General features: G+C 32.1%; 1 protein-coding gene across 5 annotated transcripts in view; it reads left to right on the forward strand.

Annotated features, from left to right (window-relative positions):
* The window catches only part of LOC143639040 (transmembrane protein 182-like), an 83514-nt gene that overhangs the window by 14204 nt on the left and 49982 nt on the right, over nucleotides 1-19328 (forward strand). For all 5 annotated transcript variants that reach the window (XR_013154656.1, XM_077107160.1, XM_077107159.1 and 2 more), the window contains exon 3: nucleotides 16342-16440. Coding sequence is in view for 4 of the 5 variants with exons in the window: in XM_077107160.1 (XP_076963275.1) it covers nucleotides 16342-16440 (99 nt within the window). In the remaining variant the exon portion in view is untranslated. The remainder of the gene's footprint in view (nucleotides 1-16341; nucleotides 16441-19328) is intronic.

Raw genomic sequence — 19328 nt, forward strand, 5'->3', positions numbered from 1 at the left:
TCCTTCTGCCACACTCTTTAGCATCGTGTTCTGCCTCACCTCCAGCCCTGAGAAATGGAGCTGGACTTCAATGGACTAAGATCTCTGAAACCTGGAACCTTGGAATAATCTTTTTCTTCTCCACAGTTGTTCTGGTGGGGTCCTTTAGTCATGGCTGTGAAAAAGATGACTAAAACATTTACCTCACATAATACACAAAAATTAACTCCAAATATATCATAGGCCTATTTTAAAACTATAATATTCTTATGATGAAGAATAAGAGAAAATCTTTTTGTCTTTGGGGTAGGGAATAGTTTTTTTAATTGTGACTTTGAAAGCACAAGATTGAAAAGAAAACAATAGATTGTGCTTTATTAAAACTAGAAAAACAAAAACAACCCACAGCCTTTGTACTGCAAATGAAACCACTAAGAAAACAAAAAGATACAAACAGATGACCCTTTTTAAAAGTTTGAGTACTAATATATTCTGTATACATACCACATTTTATTCATTAATCCATTGATGGATTCCATATCTTAGCTGTCATAAACAATGCCACAGTGAGCATGGGAGTGAAAAAATCCTTCTGATATATTAGTTTCATTTTATTTAGATATATTTTCAAAATTGATCTTGTTGCATCATGTCATTTGTGACAACATCAATGATCCTGGATAATATTTTGTTAATAAGTGAAATAGCCCATTCAGATGAAGATGAATAACACATGATCTTATAAGTGGTAACAAAAAAGTCAAACTCACAGAAATGAAGTATAGAATGGAGGTTACCAGGGATGGGAAAGTGTTGTTGGTTGAAAGGTATAAAGTTTCTGTTAGACAAGACATATGATCTATTGTACAGCAAAGTGACTATAGTCAATAATATTGATCAGTATAACTCTTAAGAACTTAAAGGGTATATTTTATACTTCCTTTTGTTTTTGATTTATAATAAACCATGGCCAAGTAAAATTGTTTTCTCACATATTTAGTGCATTATAGTTGTACATAATGATGGGATTTGTTGTTACGTATTCAAACATGCACATGCTATAACAATGTAAATTTTTTATTATCACTCCTCAAAACTATCCCCCTCACTCCCCACCTCTCACCTCTTGCTCCCTATCTTCTACTGATGTCCTTTGAATTTAATAAAATCCCCAAACTTCTTACCTTTCTTCTCCTTTTATCTTGCTAGCTTCCACATATGAGGGAAAAAAGACATAATTCTTGACATTCTGTTTGACTTATTTCAACTAAAATGATAGTCTCTAATTCCATCTGTTTCCCTCCAAATGACATAATTTCATTTTTTTAATGGCTGAATAAATCTCCATTATGTATATACTCTGCATTTTCTTTATCTGTTCAACCATTGATGTACACTCAGGCTGATTCTATAGTTTGGCTATTGTGAGTTTTGCTTCTATAAAAATGAGTATGCATATATCACTATAGTCTGATGATTTTTAATACCTTAGGATAAATATAGAGGAGTTGTATAGCTGGGTCATATGGTGGTTACATGCCTAGTCTTTTAAGGAATTCCATACTGATTTTCATAGTGGTTGTACTAATTTACAGTCCCACCAACCATGCATAAGTGCTCCTTTTTCCCCACATTGTCTCCAGCTTTTCTTATTATTTGTATTCTTGTTGACTGCATTTCTGACTGGTGTGAGATTAAATCTCAGTGTAGTATTGATTAACATTTCCTTAATTGCTAGAGATGTAGAATTATTTTTCATGTATTTGTTGGACATTTGTATTTCTTCTTTTGAGAAGTGTCTGTTTAATTTATTTGTTCATTTTTAAACTGGGTTATTTGACTTTTGGTGTAAAGTTTTTTTGAGTTCTTTATATAGTCTAGATATTAGTCTTCTGTCAGAAGAGTACTTAGCAAAGATTTTCTTCCATTCTGCATGTTCTTTCTTCACATTCCTAATTGTTTCCTTTGTTGGGCAGGAGTTCTTTAATTTGATGCCACCCCATTTATAAAGAATGTGAACTGATGTATATTTTTATATCTATCAATTTATTCCATATTGTATACATATATCAAAAAACATTGCACCATATAAATGTGTATGTATGTATATGGGTGTGTATGTATATATGTCTCTGTGAAATGGTTTCATATGATAATATTTGTCAACTAAAGTTAATAGTATTTTAAAAAGACAACTAAAACAATGTGAGAAAATGCTGGCAATATGGGGTACTTCAATTCAGAATATATGAAGAAATACTAAAATCATAAATGTTCAAGTAATCTAATTAAAAAATGTACAAATGACTTAAACATTTTCAGAGAATTACTTTCCTTGTATAATTATCTTTACAGTGTCCCTGATATTGTGGTTAATCACTATTCGTGTTTGAAAAACGTCTCCTTTCATTTATTCTAGGATCCATTCTATGTTCAAAGAGTATTATAGTGTGATCTCTGTTTGTTTATGTGGTTTCTATAATTTTTCCTGTTGATTTCTAATTTTATCCCATTACAATGTGAAAGATGCAACGTACTATACTGATTGTTTTAATTTGCTAGGATTGGCTTTGTGACCTAAACCATTATCTCTTTTGGAGAATATTTTACAAGCTCCTGGAAGAAAGTAAATTCAGGTGTTCTTGGATGAAATATTATTTACAAATATGTAAAGGTCATTTCAGTCATGTTATAATTTATGTCAAATAATATTTATTTAAGTTTATTAAAATACAGCACCCATTTATGTCTAAAACACTAGAGAAACTAAGGATAGAAGGAAATTATCTCAGGGCTGGGATTGTGGCTCAGTGGTAGAGTGCTTGCCTAGCACAGGCGGGACCCGGGTTCAATCCTCAGCACCACATAAAAATAAAGGCATTGTGTTGTGTCCAACTACACCTAAAAAATAAATATTTTAAAAAAAGAAGGAAATTATCTCAACATTCTAAAGGCTATATATGAAAATCCCAAGGCCAACATCATACTGAATAGAGAAAAACAGAAAGCATTTCATCAAAAAGCAGGAATAAAACAAGGATGTCCATTCTCACCACTCCTATTCAAGATAGTCCTTGTAAAATTAGTAAAAGCAATAAGACAAGGGAAGAAAATTAAAGGAACAAAAATAAGAAAAGAGGTCAAAATATCCCTGTTTGCTGATAATATGATCCTATATTTAGAACCCCCCAAACTCCAACAAAATACTGATAGATCTAATAAACAAATTTAGTAAAGCAGTAGGATACAAGATCAATATGCATAAATCAATTGTTTTCCTATACTCCAATAATGAATCTGCTGTAAAAGGGATTGGGAGAACTATCACTTTTACAACAACCTCAATAAAATATGTAATGAAGCATGTTAAGAACCTTTACAATGAAAACTATAGAGCATTAAAAAGAAATTGAAGTAGAACTTAGAAGATAGAAAGATATCCCATATCCATGGATGGCAAAATTAATTTTGTCAAAATGACCATACTATCAAAATTGTTATACAGATTTAATGCAATCCCCATGAAAATACTAATGACACTATTTAAGAAGCAGTACTAAAATTTATTTAGAAAAATAAGAGACCTAGAGTAGCCAAAACAATCTTCAGCAAAAAGAATGATGCTGTAGTCATCACAGTACCATGCTTAACATTGGTGAGGCATTTGTTCAATACTCAGCATGACATAAAAACAAATAAAATAAAGATTAAATTATTTTAAAAAAGAAGTAATAAATATAATGTCATCAAAATTAAAGAAAGAATAAAGTAGTAGAATAAGGGCATTTAGGGTGAGGGAAGAGGAATATGGTAATGGAAAAACAGTGGAATGAATCTATCTTAACCTTTCAATGTAAATATATGAATATACTACAGGGAATCCCACAATTATATATTTCAAGAAGAATCTAATTTTAAAACATAAATAAATATAAAGATAAGTAGAATAGAGGAAAGGGAATAGGCAGAGGAAGAAAGGAGAATGTAACGTTAAAAACTGGTACTTAATTGGAGTAAACTATACTCTATTTGTTTATAATTATATCAAAATACAACCTAATGTTATTTACTACCAATTAGAACAAGACTGCAGGTGATCTAAATTAATATAAAAAGGCAAAAAATTGAAAGAAAAATATCTGTCAATAGAATAGACATTGGTTTATGTATTTTTAGAAAGTTTTCACTTTATTATAATATAAATATTCTTTCATAATAATTCTATCACAAGATAACATACTAATTCAGTTGGCAAAAATATTTTCAAGATTTCTTACAATTTTAGGAAATTCTCTTTTCCCCCTTTATATTATAATCATTTATTGATTTGAGTGCTAGTGTTTATGATAATCATGAATATGCTTTTTAAAAGCAAAATAAACAGACACAGGGAATACACAAAAACTTACAAAAAAAGTGATGCCTATATTGCTTTGCCTTAAACAATCAAAGTATAAGTCTAACTAGATAATAGAAATTCATTGCCAAATTATGCATTTGAATTAGGGAAACTGAGACAATATAGAATTTTGTAATTAAGAAATTTTATCAATGTCGTTAAGCAGTATATTCTCAAGCGAGTATTGAAAAAGAGTGGGAAGTAAAGAAAACAGTGTTTGGTATAGAATTATATCTAGAGTAGACAAACTTGGAAATGATGTCTTAAATATTTAATGGGGCTTCAGAAAAGATTAACATGAACATTGGCAATGATTCTAGGTTGAAAAAAAACATTAAAGAGAGAAGTGTGTTTGCTATAATAATAAAGGGAATAACTTCCTAGGGGAATTTGAGAGGTGTAATATCAAAAATTGGGATGCAAACCTGCTTATAAAACTAAGTTTTGACTCATGTTTCCAAGATGAAATGGAGAGCAAAGAGAACATGTATTAAAGTTAACAAGAGTTTAGAGACTGAAGAAATATTGAAATATTGACCACATAGGTATTAACCTCAATTTAAAAAGAGGGTTTCCTTTCTGAGAACAAGAAAATTGAGGATGAGTTGTAAACCTGGGAAATGTTTAGAGTTGTTGTTGTTGTTGTTGTTTAAATTCAAAGGTGGTTTCAATGTCTCCAAAAGATAAAATTGAGATTTAAGAGCTCGAATTGAGAGTAGACTAAAAATAGTATAATTGTATGACAACATCAACAGAGAAAAAAGAAATTGTAAAAATATTCATCATTTTGACTTGATAAGTCTAATAGAATGACAACGTAATGGGTTAGATTAGACTATTAACAAAATTAAGTTCAAATCCCTGACAAAATATAGGTCACACAAGTAGAGCAAGGGGGACTTTAAGGGATTTAAACAAATGGGGATGCTTAACTGAGCAGAGTTCATGAAAACTGCTTGAATCATGTGAAGAATAAATGAATTACTATTAAAGGAGTGAGTAGTAGTTTTCAGGAGAAAGTCAATTTGAAATCTCAATTTCTGAACCACATATTAATGGTGGTAGTCTCTGCAATTAATTATGGCAAATCCCTAAATTTCAGTTCCTTAACAGAGTGAAGTTTATTTCGGTTTCATATCACAAACCATTAATGGTTGGTTGCTGTAGTCCAGCTGGGCTAAATAACTGAGAGGTGACAAGCAACTTGAAGGTTGAAGCGGGATCTACTTTATTGTGAGTGAACTCAGCAGGAACTGAGTGAGAACTCAAAGTAGCGGGCACCGGAGATAGCAGGAGCCGCTTCTCTGCCAGACAGCAGAGGTATATATACTTAACTAATTACACACAGCTTGACTTATTTAACATCATCTAGATACAGCAGTCAGCAATAAGGAATCCTCATCATCTTAATGGCTTGCTGGCGTTGTTTCACAAACCACTCCTCCTGGCAAAGTGCCAGGTGCCATCTTGACTTGATTTGCATCCCCAACAGTTGGTATCTATATTTGGTTGTTGTTCTCAGTGCAGTGCTAAATGAATAAGACTCCTCTTATTTTCTGATAAAATACTCTTCAATTTTCCTTCATTCATTATGCTGGAGAGAGAATAGAGGGCCACATAATAATTTGATTATCAGAGCTGGGAGTAGTATCATCACTTCTGCTATTACGCAGTGGCCAGATCCTATTAAAATTTTCCCACTTAGTCTGCATGAGTAGCTGGGGAATATATGCTTCTCTGTGCATGAAAAAAATTAGGTTTAGTGAACATATAGCTAGGCTTTAAAAAACTAAATTATTTATTTTAATTTGTTACATATGATGGCAGAATGCAATTCATTTCATATTATACATATGGAGAACAATCTTTCAAGTCTCTGGCTGTACACAAAGTATTTTCACATCATTCATGTCTTCACACATGTACTTAGAGTAATAATGTCTAAAACATTTGACCTTTTTGGGGGGGGGGGGGATTGGCTTAATGCACTTAGCAATATATTCTCCAACTCCATCCATTTACCTGCAAATGCCATGATTTTATTCTCTTTTAATGCTGAGTAATATTCCATTGTGTATATATATGAAAGTTTCCCTATTCATTCATCTACTGAAAGGCATCTGGGTTGGTTCCACAATTTAGCTATTGTGAATTGTGCTGCTTCAAACATTGATGTGCCTTTTTCCTTGTAGTACGCTGTTTTTAAGTCCTTTGGGTATAAGCCAAGGAGTGGGCTAGCTGGGTCAAATGGTGGTTCCATTCCCAGTTTTCCAAGGAAATTCTATACTGCTTTCCAGATTTGGCTACACCAATTTGTAGTTCCACCAGCAGTGTATGAGTGTGCCTTTTTTCCCACATTCTCACCAACACTTATTGTTGTTTATATTCTTGATAGCTGCCATTCTGACTGGAGTGAGATGAAATCTTATAGTGGTTTTGATTTGATAATGATATTTAATTTTTTTCATATATTTGTTGATTGATTGTATACCTCTTTTGAGAAGTCTCTGTTCAGTTGATTGGCCCATTTATTAATAGAGTTATTTGGGGTTTTTTGGTGTTATGTTTTTGATTGCTTTTTATATCCTAGGGATTAGTGCTCAATCTCATGTGCTTGCAGTGAAGATTTGCTCCCATTCTGTAGGCTCTCTGTTCAACTCACTTGTTGTTTCTTTTGCAGAGAAGAAGATTTTTAATTTGAATCCATCCCATTTGTTGATTCTCGGTTTTAATTCTTGTGCTATAGGAGTCCTATTGAGGAAGTTGGGGCCTATTCCAACATGATGGAGATTTGCGCCTATTTTTTTTTCCATTAGGTGCAAGATCTCGGTTTTAGTTCCTAGGTCCTTTATCCACATTGAGTGGAGTTTTGTGCATGGTTAGAGACAGAGGTTTAATTTTATTTTGTTACATATGGATTTCCAGTTTTCCCAGCACCATTTGTTGAAAAGGCTATCTTTTCTCCAATATATGTTTTTGGCACCTTTATCTAATATGAAAAAACTGTAATTATGTGGGTTTGTATCTGTGTCTTCTATTCTGTACCATTGGTCTACAGGTCTATTTTGGTGCCAATACCATGCCATTTTTGTTGCTATTGCTCTGTAGTATAGTTTAAGGTCTGGTATAGTGATGCTATCAGCTTCACTCTTCTTGCTAAGCATTAGCTTTGGCTATTCTGGGTCTTATTTTTCCAGATGAATTTTATGACTGATTTTTCTATTTATATGAGGAATGTCATTGGGATTTTGATTGAGATTGAATTTAATCTGTATAGTGCTTTTGGTAGTATGGTCATTTTGACAATATTAATTTTGCCTATCCAAGAACAAGGTAGATCTTTCCTTTCTAAAGTCTTCTTTAATTTATTTCTTTAGCATTCTGTAGTTTTCATTGTAGAGGTCTTTCACCTCTTTTGGTGATTCCCAAAGTAAATGGGGTGGATTTCCTTGTTTCTCTTTTTGAGGATTTGTCACTGATGTACAGAAGTGCCTTTGATTTGTGGGTGTTGATTTTTTGTCCTGCTACTTTGCTGAATTCATTTACTAGTTCTAGAAGTTTTCTGGTGGAATTCTTTGGGTCTTCTAGGTAGAAAATCATTTCATTAACAAATAGTGATAATTTGAGTTCTTCTTTTCCTATTTGCAGCCTTTTAATTTCTTTTGTCTAATTGCTCTGGCTAGAGTTTCAAGAACTATGTTAAACAGAAGTGGTGAAAGAGGGCATCCCTGTCTTGTTCCAGTTTTTAAAGGGAATGCTTCTATTTTTTCTCCCTTTAGAATGATAATTGCCTGGGGCAATATTTTGATTGAAGAATTTAGACCTTTTACATTCATTTGTGTTATAGAGTGATAAAATTTATTTCCTCTCATTTTGACTTATTTCTAATTTTAAGATAAATGTGATTATCCTTTAATTTGCTAACCTAGTACAATTTATCCCTATGCTGGTTTTTATTTTTTATTTCTTTTACATTAAATATTTCCTTCAGTATGTTTTATAGTACAAGCTTTGTGGGTATTAATTCTTTTAGTTTCTACTTATCGGGTAAGATTTTATTTTATCAATTATGAAAGATAATTTTGCTGGATGTGGTAATCTTGGTTGTCATGCACTTCTTTTTGAGCCCTCCTGGATTTTAGGGTCTAGGTTGAGAAAGGAGTTCAAATCTGAATTCATTTGCCTCTAAATGTGACCTGCTATTTTTCTCTTGCCACATTTAAAATTATATCCTTATTCTCAGTAGATGGGGTAGAGAGAGAAGATGGGAGGGGAGGGGAGGGGGGATAGTAGAGGATAGGAAAGGTAGCAGAATACAACAGTCACTAGTATGGCAATATGTAAAAACGTGGATGTGTAACCGATGTGATTCTGCAATCTGAATACGGGGTAAAAATGGGAGTTCATAACCCACTGAATCAAATGTATGAAATATGATATGTCAAGAGCTTTGTAATGTTTTGAACAACCAATAAAAAATAAAATAAAATTACATTCTTATTCTCTTTATTGGCTATTTTCATTTAATGTTTGTTGGTGAGGATGTATTAGTGTTTCATACATTTGGAGTTCTATATGGCTCTTGCATTTGAATTTCCATCTTATTCCTAAGGTTTGGAATATTATCTAAAATTATTTTACTGAAAATGTTGTGTATTCCATTAATTTGTATTTTGGAAAATTCATCTACTTCAATCATTTTTATATCTGGTCTCTTCATGTTATGCCAGTGATTTTTGGATCATTCTGCTCATGGTCTATTAACATCTTTTATTTATGGTTAACTGTACTTTTAGATTGTATACTTTGTCTTCAAGGCCTGAAAATCTATCTTGGCTGTGGTCTAATCTAATGGTGATGCTTTTCATTGAATTTTGTTTTTAGTTTTTTTTTTTTTTTATTTCCAGGATGTCTATTTTTTCCCAGAATTCCTGTCTCTTCATTGAAGTGATCCTTCACTTTCTATATTTTATATCTAAGTTTAGTCTTATATCTTCTTTTAGCTTGTTGAATATTTTAACTATGAATTTTCTAAGTTATTTCCTGACATTTTCTCTACTGTGGTGTCAGTGGATTCATTTGTTGAAGTGTTAGGGATTTTTTGATTGCTTCCCTGTTTTTTTTTTTTCATATTGTTTGTGTGCCTTATCATTTTTTATGATATTTACAATTTCTTCTTTAAAGCAATGAACCATTTAAAAAATTATTTGTTCTAATTAGTTATACATGACAGCAGAACGCATTTTGATTAATAGTACACAAATGGAGCCCAATTTTTAATTTCTCTAGTTGTACACGAAGTAGAGTCACACTATTCATGTCATGTACCTCAAGTAATGATGCCCGTCTCATTTCATCATCTTTCTTACACCCAAGCCCCCTCCTTTACCCTCCCTCAGCAATAGACTATTTTGTGAGCTTCTTTCTTTTGAGAGCACCACTTTGAGGGAAGACACTGAATTCTATTTACTAAACACTTCAGAGCCAAACCACATACTACTTAACATTATGAAAAGTGCAAAATGTTGATACTATTTTCTACAGTTCCTCAATTAAAAGTATAAACTTGTAGCAAAGTTCTAAAATATGTTGAAAACTTAGTTACCAAATATTGTAAAATTGCTATAATATTATATGAAGACTAAAAGGGGAAGAAAGAAATGTTTCACTTAAGATAGAGTAAAAGTGAAAAGAAAGAAAAGATAAAAAAAGAATAGTACACACCAAGATAAAATGTAGAAAAACATTGATGGATGGATTTGAGGCAGAAGCACATAGTGTCAGAGTGAGAAGAGGGTAAAGAGGAGCAAGTATAAACCAGAACTAGGAAAGCAAAGATAGAGGGAATTATTCCATTTGCTTCTTTAAACCAGTAGAAGAAATACATTCAATTATGTTTAGAACACAATGTTGGATATTAAGACAACTAGTGAATCAAGATAAAGAGTGACATATATGATCAACTTTGATTTTAGAGTTTTGGTATTTAATTACGATTTGGGACATTTAGAAGATGTCTAGTATTATTTGGCTTTGGATCACTTCAGAGGTGCTGAGGTACAGGATCCACTTTCCTAGTTGCTATGGACTTCCTAAAATCATTTTTGTTATCAGCTCATAGGATTGAATCTGACAGCTCAGGTGAGGTGAGGTGAGGTATTGTGTTGTACTGTTGGTTGTTTCTATTGTGTATTGGCATTCAGGATACAGAGCTCTGGGCTGTCATTGTGATTATCATGAGTTATTACAGATTGTCTTCCTTCTAATGAATCCTTTTCAAAGTGGAATAGAACCTTGTGGCTATATACAAGCTCAGGTCCTGTGTTTATGGATTCTCCATAGTTTATCTATTTTAAAATGTTTGAGTTGTGTATGGACAAGACACCTTTAATTTATAGTACTTATGCAGTCCTGAAGATTGAACTCAGTGCCGCACATGTACTAGGCAAGCACTCTACCTTTGAGCTACACCCTCAGCCCTCCATAAGTTATCTTTACTATAGAAGTGTTCCTCTTGGCAAACACAGCTCATTGAGGTTTTGTCCTTACTACTGAGTAAAGAGAGATTCTTTTTTGAACCTGTCTTTTTATGTTATGTATATATCCTATATGTGGATATCCATGTCATTCTTTAGGTTTGGAATTTTTATGCCACTATGTCACTGAAAAGTTTCTTAATGCCAATAGACTGTATCACCATTTCAACTTGAAGATCAATAAATTTTAAATTTTGTCTCTTAAGGTATTTTTAGAAAACTGTATATTGTGATTATAGCCTTTTACTTTTTACTTTTTTAAAATTTTTAGTTGCAAATGGACACAATATCATTATTTATTTATTTATTTTTATGTGGTGCTGCAGATTGAACCCAGTGCCTTGTACATGCTGAGCCACAACCCCAGCCTTGGACTTTTACTTTATTCCTTTAACTTTTACTGAGTGGAAAAGTTTATACACCTTGTTTTCAAGCAGTAAAGTTCTGCTTTTTATGTAATCTAATCCATTGGTGATGATACTTTCAAATGATTTTTTAAAAAATTATTGGGTCCTTCATTTCCAGGAATTCTGATTTTTGTGATTATCAAAATCTCTCTTTATTGAAATGGTCTTTCACCTTTTATATTTGTTTTCTTAATTTGTTCATTAGAACTTCTTTAACCACAAAAGTAATTTTTAAATTTTTAATAATTTGCTCCTTTTAGAGGTACATGACAGTAGAATATATTTTGACATATTATAACCACATGGAGTCTAACTTATTATAATTAAAAACCCATTTTTATGTTTATACATGATGTGGAGTTAAACTTGTATTGTATTCATATATGAACATAGGAATGTTATGCCAAATTAACTCTAAGTAGTTTTCTATTCCCATTCACTCTCCCTTTCTTCCATTCCCCTTTGTCTAATCCACTGAATGACTATTTTTCCCTCTCCCTCCTTATTGTGTGTTTCTCTTTGCATATCAGGGAGAACTTTGGTCTTTGTTTTCTTGGGGGGACTGGCATATTTTACTTAGCATGATAGCCTCCAGTTCCATTCACTTACTGGCAAATGCCATAATTTAATTCTTCTTTATGGCAGAGTAACATGCCATTGTTTATATATATATAAACTATATCTATCTATCTATCTATATATATATATATATATTTAGTTTCTTTATAGATAGATATAGTATATATATATATATATATATATATATATATATATATATATATTTAGTTCTAGTTGGACACAATAACTTTATTTTATTTATTTATTTTTATGTGGTGCTGAGGATCAAACCCAGGGCCTCACACATGCAAGGCAAGCACTCTACCACTGAGCTACACCCCAGCCCACATGCCATTGTTTTTTTTTTTTTATTAATTTTTATTGTAGGTTGTTCAAAACATTACATAGTTCTTGATATATCATATTTCACACTTTGATTCAAGTGGGATATGAGCTCCCATTTTTACCCCATATACAGATTGCAGAATCACATCAGTTGCATAACCATTGATTTACATATTGCCATTCTGGTGTCTGCTGCCTTTCCTATCCTCTACTATCCCCCCTCCCCCGTCTCCTCCCCTCTTCTCTGTCTACCCCCTCTACTGTAATTCATTTCTCCCCCTTATATTTTTCCTCCTTTCCCCTCACTTCCTCTTGTATGTGCCATTGTTTTTTTATACCACATTTTCTTTATCCGTTCACCAGTTGAAGGGCACGTAGATTGTTTCAATGGCTTAGTTATTGTGAATTGAGCTGCTATAAACATTGATGTGGCTGCATCACTGTAGTATGCTGGTATTAAGTCTTTTGGGTATATAACAAGGTTTTGGATAATTGGGTCAAATTGTGGTTCCATTGTATGCTTTTTGCAGAATTGCCATACTACTTTCCAGAGTGTTTGCACAATTTGCAGTCCCACCAACACCGAATGAATGTATCTTTTTCTCTACATTCTTGCAGACATTTATTATTATTTGTATTCTCGATATTTGCCATTCTGATAGGAGTGAGATGGAATCTCAGTGTAGTTTTGATTTGATTTCTCTAATTACTAGAGATATTGAGCATTTTTTCATATATTTTTAAACCATTCTTATTTCTTCTTCTGTGAAGTGCCTGTTCAGTTCCTTTGCCCATTTATTGATTGGGTTATTTGGGTTTTTGGTGTTAAAGTTTTTGAGTTCTTAATATGTCCTGAAGATTAACACTCTATCTGAGGTGCATGTAGCAAAGATTTTCTCCCCTCCTCTAGGGTCTCTATGTTCTTAATTGTTTCCTTTGCTGTGAAGAAATATTTAGTTTCATATCATCCAATTTATTGATTCTTGATTTTACTTTTTGTGCTTTAGGAGTCTTGTTGAGGAAGTTGGTTCCTAAGCAGGCACTGTTCCTGTCCATGTGGTATGACATGGGAGTAAGCTTGAGACTTTCCCTCTGATCTTTCTTAGACTCAAACCCATAAACCCCTGTCACCCACACCATTTATCAGTCTAGTGAGTGTGCCCCTTTATAAAGGAAACACCCTTGTAATTCACTTTGCAGAGCCACAGCAAGGTAAAAGTTCCTCTTATATGCTCAGAATATTTCTAGGTTTGGGCACCAATTATCCAGTGAAAAGTATAGCCTATGTAACTGGTTTTGGATGTTTAAAGGTAACTCTGTTGGTGATTACAAGTTCTGTGTTCAGCCAAAGACTCCTATGTTTTGTCCCCAATAAACACAACCCAAACTTTTCTGAGTTCATGCTCTCCAGTTGCAGACATGTTCATTAGAATCTATTTTACTTAAGTTCATTAGGGAAGTGACTTTCTTCTTGAAGAAGGAGTGCTTTCCCTCTCTCACTGAGATACAGTGTGCCTGACACTGAAACCATCTGTTACCTTTATTTATTATTTTCCTATTCTTGGGACCAATAATTTTGGTTTTCTTATGAATACCAGATCACCAAGTTGCCACCATATTATGCTCCTGCCAATCCTCATTTCCCCACTTCAGTTTGTTACTGCAGAACTACTGCTTTAAGTCATTCTTGGAGAGCTGCTGCAGCATTGGGGTTTCCTCTGAGCCACTATCTTCCTTTTTCTATATATTTTGATACATAAGTTTGATTTACAGGCTTGACATGTCAGACCTAAGTCTTAAACTTAGTGAGAAATGTATGTCAAATATAGTTGATGTATACATATGAAGGGATACAGTGATGGTTTCTTATAATTAATAACCTACCTTTTATTTAAATCTTAAATCTTTCTTTTGGGATACATATTAAAATCATTTATTATAGAAAATTAATTTAATATTCAGGTGTAGCAATAATAAATTCAATGGGAATTCTTTAGTTATATTAGTGGAGAAAATGTCCATTTATTTTGAAGTGCTAGTGCTAACAATAAAACATTTTAAAATCAGTAGACACTGTATTAATGCATCTAACATTCTCAGTATATCATTAATCATGATAAGATACTGTTATTAATATTGATATAATCCACTTCTATTATGATGACATGTTTTTTATGGGCTTCTAGAATCAGAGATCATTACTGTTATATGATACCCTACAGGTTTATCTAGTCCAACTCCCAACCTGAATGATGCATAAATCTTTTCTCTAACGTGTTGACAAGTAGCCATCAAGTCTATTCTTCAGTACCTCCATTGAAGGGTGCTTAGCTTTTTTCATTAAATACACTATTGTAATATTTGACAGCTATAATTACAGCATGTGTCTTTTATTATTAAACAAAAATCAGTCTTTCTGAAATCTATGACCATGGAATTTCATTCTGCCACTTGGAGCCACAAGAACAAGTCAGTCACTTCTATCCACAGTTGCTCCTCAAGTGATTAATGAGCATTATTATTCATCTCTTTTCATTTTCATCTCAACCATGTATTTCTGTTCTTAAATATACTAATTTTATTCTATTGTTTCTAACAGAATAATATTCTCATTCTGTAGCTGGTCTATTCACTCTTCTTTGTACTCTAATTTGCTCATGTCCCTTTAAAAATGTGGCACCTATCATTAGCAATGTGCCCCAGATGTGACTTTTCTCCTATATTTATAGTGATAAGTCACTCTATCTCAATTCATGCAGACTCAAATGGCATTAACTTTTTGTTTAATGTAATTGACAATTAAGCTATATTTAGTTTATAGTGAATTTTGTAGAGTATCTATATTAATTTTACATTATTTTATTTATCCATGTGTTTCTTACCATGTAGAATGCAAGTAGCTTTTATTTTTTTATTATTAGTTGTTCAAAACATTACAAAGCTCTTGACACACCATATTTCATACATTTGATTCACGCGGATTATGAACTCCCATTTTTACCCCATATACAAATTGCAGATTCACATCGGTTACACATCCACTTTTTTACATACTGCCATACTAGTGCATGTTGTATTTGGCAGCAAGTAGCTTTTAGAAATTAAGAGCATGACTTTACAATAAATTTCACTGTGCTAGTTTTAACTCATCCTTGTGACCTTTTGGACACATTGATTTTGTCGTCTATTACATGATTATCATGGTACCTGACATACAAACAGTTAGCTTACTTCCACAATGTTTGACCTGTATCATATTGTATAGTTTAATTTTTAGGTGGATATCTCACACTTCCATTAATTTGAATTGTCTCTTAGAAAATAAAATGGGTATTGTATCTATGCTATTTGGACAAATATGTAGCTGTTGTTTGTTCCTGTAATGCTCAATGCACTTTTTGAAAACTAGAAATAGCTTTATTTCACTTCTATTGTCAAAATTTAGGCTTTCCACCCCAAATTTGCTTGCTACTTTGCTGGGTCACTCCCTATGCTTGTACCCTATATTTTATCTAGAATTTCCTTTTTCTACTTTCACTTGATGAATGCATTCTCATCCTCCAAGGCCAAAATGAAATTCTACAACTTTTGTAATTCTTTCTTTGAAACTCTCAATTAAAATTAATCTCTTTATCCTCTTACAAACCTAAGATAATAGCCTTGATACATTTTATGCCATTTAAGACAGACTATAATTATTTACACCGCCTTGGATATGTGTTTCTATTTCTATCATTAGGTTGTAATTTGTATAAAGCTGGAGACTTAATAGTCCACACAACCTCTACCTTAGTTGTTTTAAGTACATACTAAAAGCTGATTAAATTTTAATGACTTTAATTGAAAGCACACAAAATATCATAGGAGACAAGATTTTATAAGACATTAAATGAGAACTATGATATTTGTATCCCAATTACTACCTTTTTTTATATGACCTTGGGCGTTTCATTTCTCTTCTTTGTATCCCACCAGTATTAGCTACAAAATGAAGTACTTCTACTTATTATTTATTCAGTTCTTCAAATACTTTGTTGAATTGAAAGGTGTATAAGGTATTAGAATTTAATTTTCAAAATCTTACAATTAAAAATAGGGTTTACTTTTTCTCTGGCAGTGAACCAGCCTCACCCCAAGCGCTGTATTCCTGGATATCTCTTTCCTATGCCAATTGCTGTTGGGCCTTTCCCACATCCTTCTTTTGATGCAACTACAGGTGAGTTTTAAAAAAATATTACTGGGATCCGTGTTGTATATTACAAAGATATATGACTATTAAGAGTTTATATAGTTTTGATTAAATCAATGATTCATGCTAGATTTTGGACTAAGTTTGTTATCTTTGCTTCTGGAGTCCAGTTACAAAATAGATTTCATCTGAACAATTATCCTATAGGAGGTATTCTATGTAAGTTAAGATAAAAAGAAAAGAGAACAAAATTTAAAAATCTACTAAGTGTGAAGCTAAGTAAAAAATGATATAATTATCTACTCACATGAACTATGTTAGATACTAATAGAACCATTTAATAAATGAGGAAACTGATATTCAGAAAGGTTCAAAGTGGTGAAACCCAAAGTAAGTGTTAAGTAATTTTTATTCTAAAATCTAGATTGTTTCTCTTTAAGCTACTCTTATCCAAAATAGAATTGAGCAAGGGAATTCAAATTTCTCTTTGACACCTCTTCTTACAATATTCAGAAACTTGCTCTACTTCCATTCCCTAGATTTGGAGATTAGATGGAATCATATTTCTATCAGAATATCACAAATTTGAATTTCTAACACTTAATTTAGAAATTAACAAGGGATTGATTCTAATTCCTCAAGGACACCAAAATACAAGATTTTCACATCACTTATGGAGCAATGTTTGCATGTAATCTATGCATATTCTTATACACTTAAATCATCTCTTAATTATGTACAATACCTAATAAAATGAAGAAAGCTATGCAAACAGTGCTGTATTTTAAATAAATAATGACAGAAAAAAAAATCTGTGCCTGGTTAGCACTCATGCAGTTTTTCTTCATCTATTTTCAATTTGTGATTACTTTAATATGTAAATATGGAACACACAGATACACAAAGCTGACCATATTTGAACAGGAAAAAAGAGAGAATTTCTTTATAAGTTAAAGTATAAATTAGCATATATTCAGCAAACAGATTAAAAATAATCAGTGTTTAATAATCTTATTTAATAAATTCATTTCCCCTCTGTTTGGTTATACTTATATTGTATCCGAGATTACACATTACATTACCTACAATCTACTATAGTTACTTTACATTAAAACCAACTAAAAAGTAATCAAGAAGCACATAGGATATACTTTCTAGCATTAATTATAATCTCACACAGGACTTTCACATCCATTACTTCATTTTATCATTATAATTAATGGCAAAAAAGTGAATGCCTGTAATCCTAGCATCTTGGGAGGCTGAGGCAGGAGTAACACAAGTTCAAAGACAGTCTCAAACAATTTAGTGAGGACCTAAGCAACTTATTGAGATCCTAATTCAGAATAAAAAAAATTTAAAAAAGGCCTATGGATATAAGTTAGTGTTTGGGCACCCCTCGGTTAAATAACCTGGTATAAAAAAATAAAACTTTGGTAAATATATGAGATTTTGATAGGACCATTTTAATAAGGATAACTTGGGTTAGCTGTTTATATGCTATTTTTGTCCTAGAGCATTATTACATGGACTAAAGTACAAACAGTGCAATTCATCTATAATTTTTCTAAGTAAGGTTCAAAACATACAATTTTACTTTTTGAATAAACCCCCATTCCTTTATCTCAGCTATAGTAATAAAAATATTAATTATTTATTTTGATATTATTATTTTAGATGAATCAAAATTATCATCATTCTAAGTAAAAATGAACCAATCAAAGATGATGATAATAAATACTTATTGAGTACTTAGTATGGTCAAGGCATTGAGTTAGTATTATGAATATTATATGTATAATATATATATATATATATATATAGTTTATGTGTGTGTGTGGGTGTGTATCCTCATTCAATACTCATTCTGAAAAAACATGTCCATGGAACCATCAACACCAAATTGTCCTACTGTGCCCTGAGAGGATGAGAGATAGGGATAAACAAAATTTATCATTTACATTCTGACAGAGAGTGAAAAATGAAGGAAAATAGCACCAATGGATTTTTTTTCAGGGCCAAAGCAAGACAGACAGAACCAACACATGCATGCAAGCAACTCTACTGATTCCTGGCAAATTGCTCTTTCCACTGTTCTATTCCCTTAGCATACAAGTTAAAGAAAAAAAAAAAAAAAGAACACTTCAGTTTCCCCTTGTTTCCATGAGAGCTTTACGGTTTTAAGTCCCAAAAGAAACACAATAAAATGGCAGTTTGATTGAAATAATACTGATAATAATAACATCAATCAGTTATTATTTATTAAACACTATGTGTCTACATAAAACTTATTCCATTATCACAATTACTCTGCATTACCATTTTACTTCTGGTAAAACTGAGATTCAGCCAGACCAATAATTTATTACAGATTGCCCAGCTTTTGCAGAGATTACACTTTCAGATACACATTAAACAATTCAAAAAAATGCACCATGGCCACCAACAAAAACAACAAGTGTTAATAATTTTGTGGATTACATTCCCATATATGAGGCATTTTACATTGCATTTGCTTTTCTCCACTGTTTCCTTTTTGGAACTGATAGCAGAAGTGATTGTTTATTTCTTATTAATTGAAGAATTGAAATTGGCTTTTGTTCTGGGAACACTAGAAAGATGAATAAGCAAACATGTTCACCTTTGAATTAAGTATTAACACCATATTCTCATGAAATGAAAGAAATATCAAGATTTTTGTCATAAAATTTGAGGGAATATTGTCTGAGTCCTCTTCCCTGCCCCTTCCTGTTTCTGATGGTATTTCCATCTCAGAGATACTTGCATTATTCAAAACAGGTTACTGTCACTTACAATCAATAAAATAGCTAAATGTAGTCTTTTTAATCGACCTGAGTTTCTCAGTATCAGATACCTCAAAGAACTTCTTTCAAAGAGTGGATGTTTTAAGAATA

The sequence above is a fragment of the Callospermophilus lateralis genome, chromosome X (assembly GCF_048772815.1).
Source record: "Callospermophilus lateralis isolate mCalLat2 chromosome X, mCalLat2.hap1, whole genome shotgun sequence".
Lineage (NCBI taxonomy): Eukaryota > Metazoa > Chordata > Mammalia > Rodentia > Sciuridae > Callospermophilus > Callospermophilus lateralis.